The 18,268-nt window shown below is 37.6% G+C and overlaps 1 protein-coding gene across 1 annotated transcript in view; it reads left to right on the top strand.

Annotated features, from left to right (window-relative positions):
* The window catches only part of NAA16 (N-alpha-acetyltransferase 16, NatA auxiliary subunit), a 125,149-nt gene extending 107,748 nt beyond the window's left edge, over positions 1 to 17,401 (top strand). The window contains exons 12-20 of the mRNA XM_074988488.1: positions 640 to 792; positions 3,117 to 3,245; positions 3,839 to 4,052; positions 5,786 to 5,979; positions 9,466 to 9,574; positions 10,336 to 10,434; positions 10,735 to 10,878; positions 15,285 to 15,382; positions 15,691 to 17,401. Of these exons, the coding sequence (XP_074844589.1) occupies positions 640 to 792; positions 3,117 to 3,245; positions 3,839 to 4,052; positions 5,786 to 5,979; positions 9,466 to 9,574; positions 10,336 to 10,434; positions 10,735 to 10,878; positions 15,285 to 15,382; positions 15,691 to 15,891 (1,341 nt within the window). The 3' untranslated portion in view covers positions 15,892 to 17,401. The remainder of the gene's footprint in view (positions 1 to 639; positions 793 to 3,116; positions 3,246 to 3,838; positions 4,053 to 5,785; positions 5,980 to 9,465; positions 9,575 to 10,335; positions 10,435 to 10,734; positions 10,879 to 15,284; positions 15,383 to 15,690) is intronic.
* Positions 17,402 to 18,268: the final 867 nt, after the last annotated feature.

The following is an 18,268-nucleotide window of genomic DNA, read 5'->3' as shown; positions in this document are numbered from 1 at the left end:
CTGCCCTGGTTAGGCCTCAGCTGGAGTATTGTGTCCAGTTCCGGGCACCGCAGTTCAAGAAAGATTTGGAGAAGTTAGAGAGGGTCCAGAAAAGAGCGACAAGAATGATTAAAGGTCTAGAGAATGTGACCTATGAAGAAAGGTTGAAATAATTGGGCTTGTTTAGTTTGGAAAAGAGAAGATTGAGGCGCGACATGATAGCGGTTTTCAGGTATCTAAAAGGGTGTCATAAGGAGGAAGGAGAAAACTTGTTCTTTTTGCCCTCTGAAGACAGAACAAGAGGCAGTGGACTTAAACTGCAACAAGGGAGGTTTAGGTTGGACATTAGGAAAAAGTTCTTAGCTGTCAGGGTGGTCAAACAGTGGAATAAGTTGCCAAGGGAGGTTGTGGAATCTCCATCGCTGGAGATCTGTAAGAACAGGTTAGATAGATGTCTATCAGGGATGGCTTGACAGTACTTGGTCCTGCCATTGGGGCAGGGGGCTGGACTTGATGGCCTCTCGAGGTCCCTTCCAGTCCTGGTATTCTATGATTCTATGCTTATAATTCCCGGTACTTAATTAAAAATGGCTATATGTCTCTCTTTAGTCAAAAATGTATTTAATAAAGAAATATAACTGATTTTTTTTCCCATGACAGCATGTAGGTAATCTAAAGGAAGCTGCCAAATGGATGGATGAAGCACAGTCTTTGGATACAGCAGACAGATTCATCAACTCGAAATGTGCAAAGTATATGCTCCGAGCAAATATGGTGAAAGATGCAGAGGAGATGTGTTCCAAGTTTACAAGGGTAAGAAGAGAACATTGGTAGTATTGTCATTTGGCAAATCATATCTATCGGGTATAGTTATCTGATAGCACATTTCTGCTAGAGTTACTAATTTGAGGGACGCCAGAAATCTATCCATTTGGAGGGATTTGTCCACTATTAAGTTATGCTTGCCTGTGTAATCATAACTTGGTATCAGCAGTCAGTAATTTTTAGAGCAGACCATCATGTAGCACAGATGTGACAAATGCATAAATGTTTCTGTAATAACACGTACAAGATTAAGTCCCTTTGTGGAATTCATTTGATAGCTGTCTTGTGTTGAAAAATTGTCAAATTGTGTAATTTGGCCTGATTGTTTAAGAATAGGTCTGCTGCTGCATTTCAAATTGTTCATGTTGAATCTAAAATTAATTTAGAATTATAACTATTTCATGTATTTTTCTAAAAGTAAGTTCAGACTACTGAGTAAAATTTTAAAACACCTTAGTCCCCTTTTCAAAAGTGACTTTAGGCATTTAGGAGTCCAAGTTCCATTGGGTTTTCTTTTGGTTTCGTTTTTTTGTTTGTTTTAAAATAAGATTTAAGTGTCTCAGGGACAGATTTTCAAAGCTGTTTAAGCACCTAAATATGGAGATAGGCATCTGTTAGATATTTTTGAAAATCCTAAGTAGCAGAGTGCCTAATTCTTATTGCTTGCACTTAAAAATGATACTTGGCTTCCTAAGTCTCTTTTATGTGCTCCTGAAAACTTTACTTCTTGTCCCTTGTGCATAAAATCCACAGTGTCTATATTCACCTGAATTTGAAAACTAAGGTTCTCACTGCAAAGTGTTTTGTGTAGTTCCAGGAATTTAAGAAGCACTTCACAAATATCATTTTCTTACCTCAGGTGCTCACGTGGTTGTCAGTTTCCAAAAACTGTAGAAATCTGCAGTGTAATCTGGTGATTCCCATAAGTAGGGATCTTTCTCTTTGAAGTGGGAGGCAGGGGTTGGGGGGGGATCTGGTTCAATACAGTGTGAAGATTTTTTTTTTTTCATGTGATACAAATAAGATGTAAACAAAATTAGATATCTTTGTTTTCTTAGAATATCATTGGATGTCTTACTTTTGACTTGTCTGTTGAATAATCTTTGAAAATTTTGGTCTAGGTGTTGATAGGTTTACCAGCTGACTTTGAAGAAAAACATTCGTATTTTCATGTGTTAATGGTTAAAAAATTGAAGCATTTTCTTCATATGTAATGCATGTCTATTGTATCAGTAATTTAATTTATCATAGACAATTAAGGCAAAGATACATTTAAGTGTTAAATAGTTGTCAGAATAGGATTCTTTAGTAGTGTTTCCCTCTCCACCTAACTGCAATTTCATGGCAAACTTGGTTTCTTTTATCATTGTTTTGATAGTTGTTTAAGTGTCTTTCTTTTTTAAAATAGTTTTATTAATCTAAAATTACTGAAATTATAAAACAAAAGTTATACAGTCTTCATAAATTGAGATTTCCTTTCAAAAGAAAACTAGGGTACAGGTTGAACCTCTCTCATACCAGCACACTTTTTTTGTCTGGCAACATCTGTAGTCCAGCATGATTTTAGTTAGCTGGATGTCCACTTGCCAAGGTTGTGGCTGTGTCCCGTGGTCCCATAAAGTTTGTTTACAACCACCAGTCCTGGCTTTTAGTGTTCTGTGCTGTTATGTAGCTCTAATTTACCTCTGAATTTCTCTTAAGTGTTGGTAATGCTGCTAGGCAATATTGATCTCTGGTGGTTTGGCATATTCTCATTTTGCACCAGTCAGGTCCCGAGAGTGCAGATAGGTTCAGCCTGTGTAAAAATTTGTGTAAGCTCAGTAGAGGTATGGAAAACAAACCATGACATATACCTGTTGGTTTAAACTAACAGGTGTTTCTTCTGATTCAAGTAAAAAAAAAAGACTAAATGATTCATAAAGATACTGACTCTCATAAAAATCAGTCTAATATTTCACTGCTTCTTAAACTTAGAGGAGGCAACTATATATTTTGCTTTCAGTTAATCTTGGAAAAAAATTGAAAGCTTATGCTATACAATTAATTATTTTTAAGCACGTTAACCTTTTGTCATGTGGCTTTGAAAAAGTGCCACTTAAATCAACAAGGAGGCTGGAAGAAGGATAAATTAGATTAGGAGCAATTTTTATTTTCAAAATATTGTCAACTTTTGAATAAAGGGAGGTTAGCTGTTATAGCCATTGCACGTTTATAGATGATTGGTGGTTTAGTACCAAAAGCCATTGGGCAAGAAAGGTATACAGCAGTTCGTGCATTACTGGTTTCATCAGTTACAAATATATTCATTTTAGGAAGGGACATCTGCTATGGAAAATCTAAATGAGATGCAGTGTATGTGGTTCCAGACTGAATGTGCGTCAGCTTACCAGAGACTAGGAAAATATGGTGATGCCTTGAAAAAATGTCATGAAGTGGAAAGGGTAAGTAGGTAAAAAGATTGCTCTGTTTTCTGAATGGTATTTTTCACAGTACAGTGTAAATACTGATTGCCTCAGTCCGTTCAGCATGACATTCTTCACATTCAAAAACCTTGATACTGGAGTTTTTTAAAATGCTATGTGGTCAAAGTGCTAATGGTTAAGAGATCTTGTTTCTGAAACATAATTATTTAAAACAATTAAAATGAAAAATTCAGTAACCATAAATCTTCTGACATACTTTAATCTACAATTATTTTTACATTGCTTTGTGCCGTCTTTTTTTCTGTCAGGTCAAAACTGTAGACACTTTAAAAAAGAAAATAAAGTGGCTTTATGGTTTGTATCAGAACAATAACTTTTATTGTTCACATGAACTGGGGGGTTGGTTTCTTAGCTGAAGTAAATTAGCTTTCTTTTAAAAGAAATGGAGGGGAGATATCTTTAAGCTATATTTCAACAATAGAGGTTGTCTCTGTTTTTCGTGTTATATATGTAAGGTTTGCAAATAATGCTACTTGTTGTTCCACTTTGTGTGTAGATGGTAATTAACAGAATCTTTGAATGGATTTAAATGTGTTTTTCCTTGTGTTTAGCATTTTTTTGAGATAACAGATGATCAATTTGATTTCCACACATACTGCATGAGAAAGATGACTCTTCGAGCCTATGTAGACCTTCTGAGATTGGAAGATGTTCTCAGGAAACATGCCTTCTATTTCAAGGCAGCTCGATCAGCAATTGAAATCTACTTGAAACTACATGACAATCCCCTAACCAATGAAAGCAAGGAACAAGAAGTGAATTCAGGTACCTAGGCAGTAGTGCTGACTAGTATGAATACATAACACAAATTAAAACTTTCCAAGCTAAATAATGTTACAGTGTATAGAATCCTACCATATTGTAACATAGAGAAGTTTTCACTTTTTCTGTCCTTGAATATTTGATCAGGGTCATTGTGTGTGGGGGATGCTGCAGCATGGCCAGAGCAGCCCCTGTCTGCAGCAGGAAGGCCACTCCAGCCCAGCCAGAATCGAAAGCCAGGCTGGAGTGGCTTCACCAACTTATTTGACCCCCTCCCCACTTAATTGATTAACTGGTTAAACCTAACTTATAACCCATTAACTAAACAAACAGGGTTTTATGTCCCTAGTATATATAAAATCTATCTTGTTTTAGATAGGAAGACCATTAAATCTTAAGAAAATTATAAATGAAAAGGTGGTGATCAAAAAATCATGTATTGAGTTTAGGGAAAGGTGAACAATGGCTTGCTGCAGTAATTGATGTTGGACCAAATACATTAATAATCTACTATAATTTATAAATACAACATTGCATTGTAGGAGTTTGCAGATACCACTGTGTCTGGAGGAAACCTGCAGAGAGATCTAAAGATGTTAGTGCCATGTATAGAAAATAAATTGAGCTTCAGTTTGACAAAATGCAAATGAATGTATCTGGGAAATTTTAAACTGGTACTTGCTGGGAAAAATATTTTCTTCATGTAAATGTGAGGGATCTAAGGGGTAATAATGATGAATAAACTAGTTCTGAGTTTCTTCAGTGCAGCATGCTCACAAAATATCTGAAGATACTTCCCACTCCTGCACCAGGGAAAGTGCAGCTAGAATATTGTATGTAACTTATGATAGTCTACATAAGTATATGTAAAGGGTACAAAAAGTCCAGTGTAATATGAATGTTTCAGGAGGTTTGCAGTAGATATTAGGGGTATTAAGATGAAATTAAGCCAAGTATAATAGATTAATTTAAATTTATCTTCCAAAAAATGTTATCCAACTTTAGATGGGACACCTGAAATTGTTGAGTGAAAGTCATTGTCAGAGTGCAGTCTCTTAATTATGTCCCATTACATAAATACTGTACATAATTTACATTTACATTTTATCTGACTTGGGTTTTAAATGACTACTTCTCAGTTTCTGGACTTTCATTTTTATAGTCTTTACATAGCCTTAGCATTTAAGAGTACAAGATGTTTTGTCTTGGAAATGTAATATCCAGTAATATTGAACAAAGTAGTAACTGGTTCATTTTACTAAGAAGTGAAAATCTTTCTTTTTTGAAATTCTTGCATAAGGCCTTGTCTACACTTCTGGGAATAATGAGGCTGCTGTGGTCAATCCTGTGGAATTTGATTTAGTGCACCTTGTAGGCATGTGCTACATGAAACTTCCAGGGCACTCGCGTCACCACTATACTCCTCCCCCCCATTAGAAGTAAGGGACATTCATGGGAGCAAATGTTCCTGGCAACTTCCCTTAGTGGAGACGGAACAGAAGCCCAAATTAAGGTATATGAACTCCAGCAATGTAATTAATGTAGCTGGAATTGTGTACCTTAATTTGACCTTCCACTTTAGTGTAGACCTGGCTTAAGTGCCTCTCTGCTTTCCATTTATGAAAAACACAGAGATGCCCATATATTTTTTTTCAGCATGGTGGTTATTGAAATTGAGTCTGTGTTAATAACATGCTAATCAGATGTTAATTTAAATGGTTTTCTTTTATCTTTAGAAAACCTTTCGGCCAAAGAACTGAAGAAAATGCTTAGCAAGCAGCGGAGAGCACAGAAGAAAGCCAAACTTGAAGAGGAGAGAAAGCATTCAGAAAGAGAACGACAGCAAAAAAATCAAAAGAAAAAACGAGATGAAGAGGAGGAGGAAACTAGTGGTCCTAAGGAAGAACTAGTTCCTGAAAAACTGGAAAGGGTAAGCACTGTTGTTTGTTACAGATATTTCATATACTTACACTGTTTCCTTTGGCCACCACTCTTCCATATTTCTGGAAGATTATAACATGGGAAATCTTCTTTTAAAGTGAATTTAAAAATCCTTTTAAAGTGACATCCATTTAAAAATCATTTTATGCAAAATTGCCTACAATTTTTATAGCACTTATAGATTATAGAAAAATGGTAACTCTCTTTTCCCTCTCTTTTTCTCTCTTTTGTGCATTTGTTAGCAGTTTGATTACCCTATGTGTTTTGAAACAAACAAACAACCCCTTAGTCTGTGGCTTTGTCTACATTACCCCATAAAGTTGATTTTAAGGCACTTAGCTCAACTTTTACAATGTGTTTGTCTTTACTGCAAATACCAATAGGTTGATTTTTCAGGGACATCAAGGTGGATTTTTCTCATCCTGCTCCTCCCAGGCAGTGTAACGCCAAGTTTGATTTTAAAAGATTGAATTAATGCTAGTGTGAATACATCGTTACTTCAGATTGATTTTATTGGCCTCCAGAGGTATCCCATAATGCCCCAAATGTATTGGTTCTGGCCACATTCACCTCCACTGCTCTCCAGGTATTCAGGAAGTAGGTATCAGGAAACCTGGGAATGTGAATTCATTTTCTTTGTGGCTACGAGACATCAGGAGTGATTGCATCTAGCCATGATTTCCCAGGGTCGCAAAAGAGCCCCAGCATGCAGCCATCAGGAGATCCAGGATCTCGTTTCTGTGTGGGTGGATGAATCTGTGCTTAATAAACACCAGGGATGCTCAGCAGCACCAGGTGAAAATCAACCTTCCCCCCCATGCTACGTGACTGCTGGGCTGTATGAACCGTGCCAGCAGACAGTGGTATGCCCTGTCCAGCGTGGAGTTTCATTGCTTGGAAAGGCTTCTTCCCAGCACAGGATTTATCAGGAGGGGCCAAGAAACTTGTTTTCTGCATTTCATATTTTACATGTCTGCCCTCCTTCTCTCCCCACCCCCCCAAGTGCCATGCGGCTAGTGGGCTAGCCTCCTCCCCCACCACCATATAGCTAACCCCTGCCCCACCACGCTACATGGTGTCCAGGCAGTGCGGACCATGCTTTCAGACAACACAGTGCCCTTTCCCATGTGGGGTTTCACTGCTTGAGAGGACTTACCCTTGTTGTTACCTCCCAAGGCTAGCAAGAAATACTAAGGTTACCAAAATGGGGATATTCTGCAGCAGTTGGTAATCTATGTTTTACAGGGCTGCCCCCATTAAGTTGTTGTGCGGCTGCCACGTGGCTGCCACGTTATGCAGACCATGACTTTTAAAAATAACCTTGTTATGAATTGTCTTTCACCTCCTTTTGGCATTTCTGGGAGCACCCAACTGGTGCCAGCCTGGCTCAGGAATCATTGGGATTGGCAGCAGAATGTGACTGGAGGGCATACGGAATACTCTCTCTTCCCAAAGCATGTAGCTTGGAGGATTTCCTATGAAGGAATGGAGCTTGTGGGCTTTTTCTCCTCCTTCCCTCTCCCACAGAGGCAGTTGAGCTAGAGCTTCTTTACCAGAAGAGGCAGGGAATCCCTTAATTCTTTCCTCAAGTTTTCTATGTTATAACGCTTCCTTAACTTTTTCTTCTCTTCTCAAACCACAACTACTTTTGATGGAGGAATATCTCTTTCCAGCAGCCACTAGACATCAGCACTCTCTGGGATTCTTTTTTTCTCTTCTGTTTAGTTTTGGGGATTCATAATGAGTCTGGAGCTACTACTCTAATGGTCTCCACCTCCTGTTGGAGATATCATTGTAATGGCTCCTTCTATCATGCTAACCACTAGACACAGTGTCCTCTGTTATTCCATATTGAGTCATTCTTATGTCATTGTATCTTTCACTAGTCACACAGACCCATTTTGTTCCGCTTCATGGGCTTCAGCTTCTGAACCATTCCTGTTTTGGTGTATTTTCCCAGAGGAAAAGTTGCTAACCACTGGACACTAGTGCCCTCTGAGTCTTTCCTGCTCTTTAGTCTTTTAGTCACACTAACCACTGGGCATCATTGCCTTCTGGGACTGCATATTCTTCCTTCTCATGTCATTGTATCTTCTTTCCCTGCGAATAATATGAAATCTTTCACTGGTCACATAGACCCACTTTGAACTATTCCTGTTTGGTGTATTTTCACAGGGTGGGGAAGAAACTTCTGAAAAATGGCTGTTCTTCACCTCTGTGTGGTGGTGGCTCTCTCTCTCTCTAGTTCAAACCTGTCTCCTTCAGCTTATCTCTCTCTCCATTTGTACTTAGTGTTAATTTGAAGTCTCTTGCAAAACTCTTTTGTAAAAGCTGCCTCTTTCTGTAATGTGAACTACTCAAAAAATTTCTCTCGTTGGGGGAAGAGATTCAATGGCAGGGGGAGTGGGGGCGCAATGCACTCATGGGTGTGTGATAACTTCCCAAACAACTTAAGGGGCATTTTCTTCCCATAACGCACCAGCAAAGAAACCCAAAATGCAAATGTGATGAAGGAACTGTGGGATAGGTGCCTACAATGCACTGCTGCAACAGTCAAACTGTAATTTAGGGGGGATGCACTAAGTCGACTTTGTGAGCAGGTGTGGACACAACTCAACTTTATAAAATCTAGTGGAAAAAGTCGACTTTATTAAATTTGACTCTATTTCATAGTGTAGCTGTAGCCTGTGTACCAGACAGCTCAGTCTAAGACTAAGTGGAATTGGAGAGGGAGCACAAGGAAACAATGAGATGATGCTCGTCACCATGATAGTCGCATCAGGTATCTAGACATTGTCACGTTTTTGTTCTTCTGTACAGCCAGTGTTCCCTGTCACTTGTGTATAGGTCTTTCACACAGCAACAGAGTAGAGGAAAAAAGTTGGAAAATTTGATTGACAGCCACAAAATCTGACATGAAGACTTACGTATGTTTGTTTGTAAACATCTGAAACTACTTTTCTAATTATAAATTAGTTCAGCAGTTCATTCTTGTCATCGCTATAGATATTAGCTAAAATGTACCATTCTGAAATACGTGGCATAATACCACACGGCTAAAACCTGGGGTCAACTTAAAATGGTCAGAAAAGAACAGTGATATGTGAGTTTTCTTCAAATACGGTTTTCTTGGTTCACTTTACTTCTGACTGGTGTCTTCATGGTGTACTGGTTGTCTATGTAATCTCTTAAACTCTGTAGAGAATGGATTCTTAAATATAAATTAAGATTTTCATGTTGTGTGCCAGCATCCCAGAAATCAGATAGGTGATTGCAGCGTTCTTTGTGTACTGTGAATATTGGAACAAGGGTGTGTGTGTGTGTGTGTGTGTGTGTGTGTGTGTGTGTGTGTGTGTTCAAAAAACCCAGCAAGCTAGTCTGTCACTGCATTGTGGTCAAATTCCGTGGAAAGCTTTATCATCTTAAAAGATGTATGTTACTGATGTAACCTTAATTTTCTCTTCTATTAAAACAGGTTGAAAATCCGTTAGAGGAAGCAATTAAGTTCCTTATGCCACTTAAGAATCTTGTTGCAGACAACATAGACACACATCTGTTAGCATTTGAAATATATTTTAGAAAAGGTAAAGTATTTGCAATTTTAATTTTTTTCTCCAAATGTTGTAGTCCTTTTTTTTTCAACCTATTTTTGCATACATGTAGGCTACATTTACTAACTTACTGAGATTAAAGTTTCTGTCTTGCCCAGACTTTGTGGATAAACATTACAGAAAGCTTAATATGTACTATGCCATCTTTCTTTGTCTGCATATTGTTCTTAAACCTGACTTTAAAGGAATTTGTGATTATATGCTAATGAGGTGTGATATGGAGGAAAAAGTATTTAACGTTGTGATTCTTCAGCCATTAAAAATTTAGATTAGCATACCTGATGCCATGTTGCTAATAACAGTGAGCATCACCTCCTTCAGAGAAGAATAAAGTTAAAGGTTCCCGTAATTTATATATGTATTTTATAATTGGGTATTGAGAGTGCAGATGAGACAGTTCTGCATAAGACTTAGTGCATTAGATGACCACAAAGGATTTAGGGACATTACTTTCTGAAAAAGCTGGACACTTCAATACTTTTGAATGGTTGCTGGATTTTTCAGAAAATATTGCTATTGTCATTGTGTGAAAACATTAATTTTTTTAAAATTTCTGAAAAGAGGTGACAAATTGTACATAACTTATTTTTAACTAAATCTAAAGGTTATTGGCTCCTCTGAGTATGTTTATGAGAGAGTGAAGGATTTATGTAGTTGTCTGCAGTGAAATTTCAAGTGGTAAGAAAAGTAAATAATCTTGGTTTTGGTGTTTTGGTTCTCGTTTTTTGGCACAGGAAAGTTTCTATTAATGTTGCAGTCTGTCAAGAGGGCTTTTGCTATCAACAGTAATAACCCATGGCTACACGAATGTTTGATTAAATTCTCTAAATGTGGTATGTACAATGATGCAGCTATAGATAATTTATGGTGTCTAAATATTATACAAGCATGAATATATTTAAAATTAAGTATCTGTGCGTGGCAAAAAATAGCATTATTTATTTACAAAGTGTTCAGAATTTCATCAGAACATGTTGAAACCATCTGATGTTTTGCTGAAAATCAAAGATGGTAAAATACTGTCTTAAGTATTCTGTCTGTGTATATGTACTAATGTGGTATATTACTACAAGTAAAGTTTCTCTGGAACAATAGTAGTAACAGTACTCTTTTTTTTTTCTTTTGTTTTTAAGTATCTGATCATAGTAATCTCCCAGAAATTGTGAACAAGGTCCTAATTCAAGAAATGCAGAAAATCTTTGTTAACAAAGACTTGGAAAGTTTTAATGAAGAGTTTCTCAAACATAATGCTACCTCTATTCTGCATTTGTTGTCAGGTTTGTTTCCTTTGATGGTATGAAAATGTTAATTGATGATGATGATAATCCAGCTAATGTCTGTCTTTCTCCATAATTCATTCTGATTAGAATATGCCAGAGTCTCAGATAAAAATTGTTTGTTTGTTTGAAAGGCTTTAATAATCCACTTGCCCCCGGCCTCATGTGGGAAGCTTTTTCTATTTCTACAGGTTTTATTTTTAAAATAACAGAAAATTCTTACCTTTTATGGTCTCAAAAAAAAAAAAATCTGTGTAATGTGAAGAATCCTCACTCCTGTGTTTCCACTCAGCTGTTGTGCTGCTTTTATTCATAGCTTTGCAAGGCAGCAGCAACATAATATTGAACAAGGCTAGTAACTTTGAGAGCCACAATGGTGGATAATTATGGAAGAGTAAAGAATCGTCACTTTGGCACTGCTCTTGCTGTTCCTGCTGAGAAGTGGTCAAGTAAGACACACAAAGGGCAAAGAGCAGGGCAAAGGATTGGAGCTCTGTCATCTTTGCAATGGCTAGAAGGTTCTGGATAAAAATATCTTAGCCGGAAGAGATCTCCTCCCCAGAAGGAGATAGTGGTATCAGGGAGAGACAATAAAACATCTCTCTTTCAGTAGCTTGAGCATCAGAAGAGGCTTCATATTTATCATATGTATTATAGTGGGTTCCACAAAGACACTCAGGATGTTCAGTGTTCAGCATCAGTGCACTTAACTTTCAGGTCCTTAGACAGTCACAGAAACAGCATTGCAATCTACAAAGCCAAGGTGGATATTTAGACTCCTATACAATGTTAGGGAACAAATAGGGACCCAACATAACTAGATGGGGAGCTGTGTATGCAAGATAATAGGAGATGCTGAGGAGAAGCGGATGGGTTAAGCCCTGCTCCTCTGATGGAAATGTGCTTCCAGGCAGCCTGACTCTTGTGCTTGTCTCTATTTGCACTTTACAAACCAGGATCTCATTTCTTGGAGTAAGATGGTTGAGGGACCTATGCTGATACTTCCTGGAATGAGTCTACCTTTTTCTATACAACATAGGAGGAGGAAAAGGTGACCATCTTATAACTTCTAGCCCACTGATTACAGCATTTGCCTAAGAGGTTGAAAACCCTGATCCAAATTTCCTTTCTTTCTGAGTGTGGAGAATAGATTTGAGCAGGGGAGTTACCATGTCTCAGGAGAGTGTGGTGACTAGTGAGCTATAGGATATTTTGATTTGGTGTTTCCACCTTCTAACTTAGTTGAAGCTGTTCCTCTGTAGGTAAATAATGAGTAATTAGAGCAAGAGGACTGGATTTGGGACATCCTGGCTAGGTGCCCTAATCCCTGAATATACAGAATCGTAATCTCACTCTGGCCAAATGTCTGTTTTACTAGTCATTTATCGTTAAGTCAGGAGCAGGATGCTATGGCTCGTTGGCCAGATCCAGCCAGTTTCATTTGGCCCGTAGCACACCAGTCAGAGTATTATAGTGACACAGACTAAGATTAATGCTTTATGGAGCATTACAATTCAGTTCTGTTAGATGGTCTATTTAGAGGGTAGGGTTGTTGGAGAAAAGGATGGTCTGAGGTTGTAATGTAGGTGAACTTTTCACACTATCACCTGTTTTACTGTAGTCAAGTTTGGGATTTCCCACTGACCTTCACTGCAGTCTGTATGTCTCTTAGAACTCTCAATACTGGGATCTGCAAGGCAAGCTGAATGGTATTTTCTGTCTAGGGCACTGGAGGCTGGGCGGGGGTGCTAAATCACCATTCTTGGGAACACAGGTGGCCAGACCCAGTTCTGTTATAACCTTGCTTCAAGGCTGTGTAGGCAGGATAACAGGAGATGCTGAAGAGTGTCCCGTTTTGGGCCCCCCAGTATAAAAAGGATGTGGATTTGCTGAAGCAGGTTCAACGGAGGGCAACAAAAATGATTAACGGGTGGGAGCACAAGACCTGTGAAGATAGGCTGAGGGATTTGGGCTTGTTTAGTTTATAGAAGAGAAGACTTAGGGGTGATTTAATAGCAGCCTTCAACTTCCTGAAGGGGAGCTCTAAAGAGGAGGGTGAGAAACTGTTCTCAGTGGTGTCAGATGGCAGAACAAGGAGTAATGGTGTGAAGTTGGAGGGAGATGTATAGGTTAGATATTAGGAAAAACTGTTTCACCAGGAGGGTGGTGAAGCATTGGAACGCATTGCCTAGAGAGGTGGTGGATTCTCCATCCCTCGAGGTTTTTAAGTCCCAGCTTGACAAGGTTGTGGCTGGGATGACTTAGTGGGGGTTGATCCTGCTTGAAGCAGGGGGCTGGACTAGGTGACCTCCTGAGGTCCTTTCCAGCCCTGTGATTCTGTTTTTTTTTTTTGAGCGGGAGTAAAGACACCTTGAAACAACAAAATCATCCTGTTCCCTTCTGTGCTATGGGGTCCTCTGACCTTTGGCATCTTACTAATAAGGACTTTCACTGCTCCAGAGGGATCCCCATGGCTTCTTGCCCCCTCACAATCTTCTTCTACAGCAGTGGTTCTTAACCTGGGGTGCATGATGCCCTTTATTGGGGGTACGAGATATGCCAGATATTTTTAGAAGGTGACTCATTGAAAACACAAATTAAGCACAGGCACGTAAGCACAACTACTTAGGTTTGATGAAACAATCTATTTATTAACATTATACATTTTTTTAGTGACCTGTAATAGTCAGACAAATTTATTTTTAAGTTTTTAAGCTAATTGTAGTGAAACTATGTCACTACCAAATAGTGTACACCGCGTTGTGGGGTATTTCTTGACGCATGTGCAGATGATGATGTAGCAGCACAGTGGCTTTGTTTGAGTTAAGTTAACCGCTAATTGTTAGTGTGTCAGTTACAGTTTACTTCCACAGCAAAACTCCGCAATGTCTCTTGATAGTACCTGTGTGGTTTTTTTACACCTACTGTACTATTATTTGTGGTGAGTAATAACATGAAAGTACTTTGCGTATATTGAATATGCATTTAAAAGTGATAGGCCCCCCCATCTCCATTTTTGATAAGGGGTGCGAGAACATATTTGATTTTTTTGACAAGGAGTGTGAGAACATATTTTGAGAACTGAAGGGGGGTGCAGGCTTCAGTATAGGTTAAGAACCACTGTTCTACAGCAAAGAGATTGTACTTGTAGTCCTTTCCATCTCCCAAGCTCTCACTTAGACCTTGAGGTCCTCCTTTATATCCTCAAGCTGGGAATCATCAGCTCCGATCTCTTGATGTTGCCCAGCTGGCTTGGCTGATTACCAGCAGTTGCCTGCTGTCTGAAGTTTTCTCCAGAGCTGGCATGGCTGCTCCATGGCTCACCTATCCCTTTAAGCAGTAGACACGCTGTTATCGGCATAATCACTATAAAAACTAAATTACATCACTAACAAGCTGAATTAAGCCCTTGTTAACATCCCTGTGCTCATTCATAGTCTTCATTGGACAGAAGTGTAATAAATTATTTTTAATGATTCCACAAAACATTTTACTCGCCCCTTCTGAGGTGTTTATTCCCGATGGCTCTACAGAACCAAAAATCTGTAAAGGCTTATTGAGAAAAGAATATAGTAAACAAATGTCAGACCAAACTACAGACAGCAGTGGATCTGAGTCAGGCATTGCTGCTTTTACATAATTACCTTTCAGGTCAAAACCTATTTTCTATTGTATTTTCCTTGCTAGTATGTTGTGTACTTATGAATTTGTGTGTGTTTCATATTCGGAGAAGGGGAATGTCTGTTTATGCCCTTGTACTTATTCAAGTAGGATGCCAAATTAAATAACTTACCAGAATAATTACACATTTATGTAAAGACCTGGCATACATTCCAGTACTATTAATTATCATTCTAGCAGCTCACCTTAACACTGGAGTGGTGGTGTTTTTTTTAAATAATTCACAGTGGTTCTAAAAGAAGACGTCTTATACTGTACGGTGAGAAAGGATCTGTATCTCAACTAGCATGCTGATTTGAGTAACTTGGTTTCCTAGATTTTTTTTTTTTTTCCCACTATACATGTTAACCTCTTTTCCTTGCTTACTCTTGCATCAGACATCCTATGTCTGGTAAGATTTTAGTGAAAATTTGAAAAAGTTTATAGTGAGCATATCATTTGTCTGTAGAAGAAATGCAGGTTTTTCAATCTTTGTGCTCTTAGTGTACTATAAAATACTTTTGCCATGTCAGCGCTTATAGTAAGTAAAATGTGAAAATATAATTTTTTTTTATACAAAATGACATGGATGGGAAAACTAGTATGTAAATCCATAGAAGGCAGTAATCCACAATATCTTTCCTTTTGTTTTTGGATTGTTTTTATTGATAATTCTACAGTATATCAAATATTGTACCAGAGAATGTTGTCAACGTCTGTTCAAATGTGGCTTTCTTGTGCCTAAGGTGCTAAGATGATGTATTTCCTGGACAAATCAAGACAAGAGAAAGCAATTGCTATTGCTACAAAATTAGATGAAACTATGAGAGACAAAAATGTGAAGGTAAACAAATTTAGTTGTAACCTTTTTATACATTTAGTGACAAGTAGACAGTCTTGAGTATGTTATGTGAAGCACAAGATACACGTACACTGTTAGCTTGTCTGAATATTATTAGAAGGAATATTTTTGTTTAAAATCATATTTTCAGATTTCTTTAAACAAGAACAATGACACTTACTGTCAGTAGAGGGCACTGAATTCATTAATCATGCTAGCTAGATTTAGAGCGAACACCACTTTTTTTTTTTTATATATATATAAAAATAAAGTAATCTAGACTAAATGTAACTTTTGCTTTGTTTCTTTAGACTTTAACAAAAGTTTTGGAAGCACTGCTTGATGGCAGCTTTGGAAGCTGCCACACCCAGTATGAAGAGTATCGGACAGCATGCCATAAACTGTTTCCTTTTACATCTGCCTTTATGCCCGCCACAAATGAGGATGATAGTAGCTTTGCATCAGTGAATCATACAACCGTTAACCATGATGTGCTGTCCAATGAAATTTGAAGTAGTGTACAAATAAAATATTTGACTATACCTACAGACTGTGGGATGCAGATCAGGCTTACTTTTCCAAGATGCATTTTGTTTCTATATCTTACAAGTATAAAATGAAACATTTGGATGGCTAAATGAAAATGGAGTATGCTATTAGTGTGTTTTCATCCAACAAGAGCTGCCAATGTTTATGTAAACATTATCACTAATCGACATCTGTCACGTTTATTCTTGTACCATTTTAGGTCTTTTAACAACAGTATCCCAAAATTATGAACGTTAAAGATTGTGTTCACCCAAATGGTGTTACCTATAGAAGTAAATATATTAATTCCTTGTTAATGAAAATACCTGTTGAGCAGATTTTAGCAAGTTAAGACTGAAAAGTGCTGCTTGTACTATCTTCATCTTTTTCTGTTTGGTGGGGTTGGGTGGTTTGTTTTGGGTTTCCTTCATTTTTGTCATTTTGCCTTTTTTTTTTTTTTTTTGGAAGCACATAATTGTAAATGTTGGCTGTTTGCATGTTTGTTGTCAGTTGTATGTCGTGTATGGAACTAGCACTAGTAGATATGGAGGTTTGGTTTAAAAACAGGTGGTTGAGAGTTTTCAAAAATGCTTTTTTACCTACCTTTTGTTCCATAACTATTGTTTCCTTATGTTTTTGAATGGTTTAAATTTTAAAAACAGTTAAGTACATGTAAATTCCCTGAAATAGTGAACATGGTAGTGTTTAGATACCATTATCTGTCTGCCTGTCTTTCTTTTTCATTGCCATTCGTTGGTTTGGAAAGGCTACTCCAGTTTTGGGCAGATGTATATGGTACAATAGTGGGGAAATATGGTTCTCCTCAGGATCATAAAAATTCACTGGTAAGTTTATTGTATACCTCCATTAAAAGTCTTAGGTGTGGACTTATAACCAATAATTGTAATACTTCTCTTACCTAAAAACTATTGCTTTACATGCAAGTGCAAATACAAAGCAACTAGTAGTTGAGGAGTGCATTTTATATTTAAAAACTATTTAAGGGAGCACAACTAGGCAGACTACAAATCACAATGAACCTCTTTCTTATTCTGTGTTCTGTGCATTTAACTAATAAGTGCATAAAATATAACATCAAAGTGAGAGCCTGAACTTATATAGCTGTTTTAAAGCATAATATTGCTGGACAAAATAGCTACATATGACAGCTTTGCATTCTACAAGAACTGCTATCAAAACTTAAATATACTGTGGCTTGTACAGAAAATACATTTTCTGGAAATTGCAATGGGATCATTTAATCAGATTGTTTTTATTTTACTGCAATGTAAATATTTTCAGTAATATTAACTAGCCCCTCTAAACCTAATATAAGTTCATGAAGGGGGATTTTATTAAGACAAATAAACTGTTCTAATTAAAATGGTCTCCTTTGTGTGTCATCTGTTTAGATTTAAAATTGTTGAATGAAAAACTTATTGTAAAATAATGCCAACATATGTTATGCTGTAATAAATTATTTTGTACACACTTGCCTTTGGGTTTATTTTTTTTTTTCAGATTCTGTGGCTATGCAATTTTTAAAGAAAATGTTCAACATGAATCTTATAATTCCTGCATCCACAATCTCATGTATGTTTTGCTGATTAATTTTTCTGAGACAGACATACAAGCAAAGCATGGCTCCCTCTCTGTTACTATACAAGCAATGTTTGTATCATTAGTCTTCCTGCCCAAAACCACCATTCACTGTGCCTTTAGGTGGGAAGGGAGCCCTTGTATAGATGACTGAATCATAAGCAAGGAAATGTATTTAAAGTTTTGTGCCATTGGACCAAAGAACCTTCCATGTGTTTTTAAATTAGCCAAAGGTGTAAAACAATCATTTGGCTCATCCACTCACTATTTGGCCTGGAAACTGGTATCTGAATGGGAGAAGGTGTAATCCAGCAGCTAATAAAGGTAGCAGTACTATAGCTACTGAGTATGTGGTGATAGGAATGCCACTGAAATTTGCTTTTCATCTTGAGCTTACAAATCTTCAATAAAGCCTAGCCTTATCCCTAAGAGAGAGTACTCATAGCACTACGTCAACAATGATTTCTATGAAAGCAGTATAGTAATATAGGGCAAAGAACAAATCACTGGCAGGCTCATGGTGATGAACTAGCTCTATGGTTTTCAAGATTCCAGAATGGTAGGAGCCCTTGTGAAAAGCTTGTGTTAAATCAAAACCCTTCGTTTGTTCTATTTGGACCTCATGTAGGGGCTGAGGGTGACTGAGCTTTCTTCATGCCTGGGGTCGCAGGTTCAAATTGGTCTGAATAATAGCTTCTGACCTTCATACAGACCAATGCAGAAGGGCTCTATGGTCACATAGGAACGATAAAACAGGATCTA

Source organism: Carettochelys insculpta, chromosome 1, assembly GCF_033958435.1.
Source record: "Carettochelys insculpta isolate YL-2023 chromosome 1, ASM3395843v1, whole genome shotgun sequence".
In the NCBI taxonomy this organism is placed as follows: Eukaryota; Metazoa; Chordata; order Testudines; family Carettochelyidae; genus Carettochelys; species Carettochelys insculpta.
The sequence above is the reverse complement of the archived record's forward strand: the minus strand, read 5'-3'. Positions and strand labels throughout refer to the sequence as shown.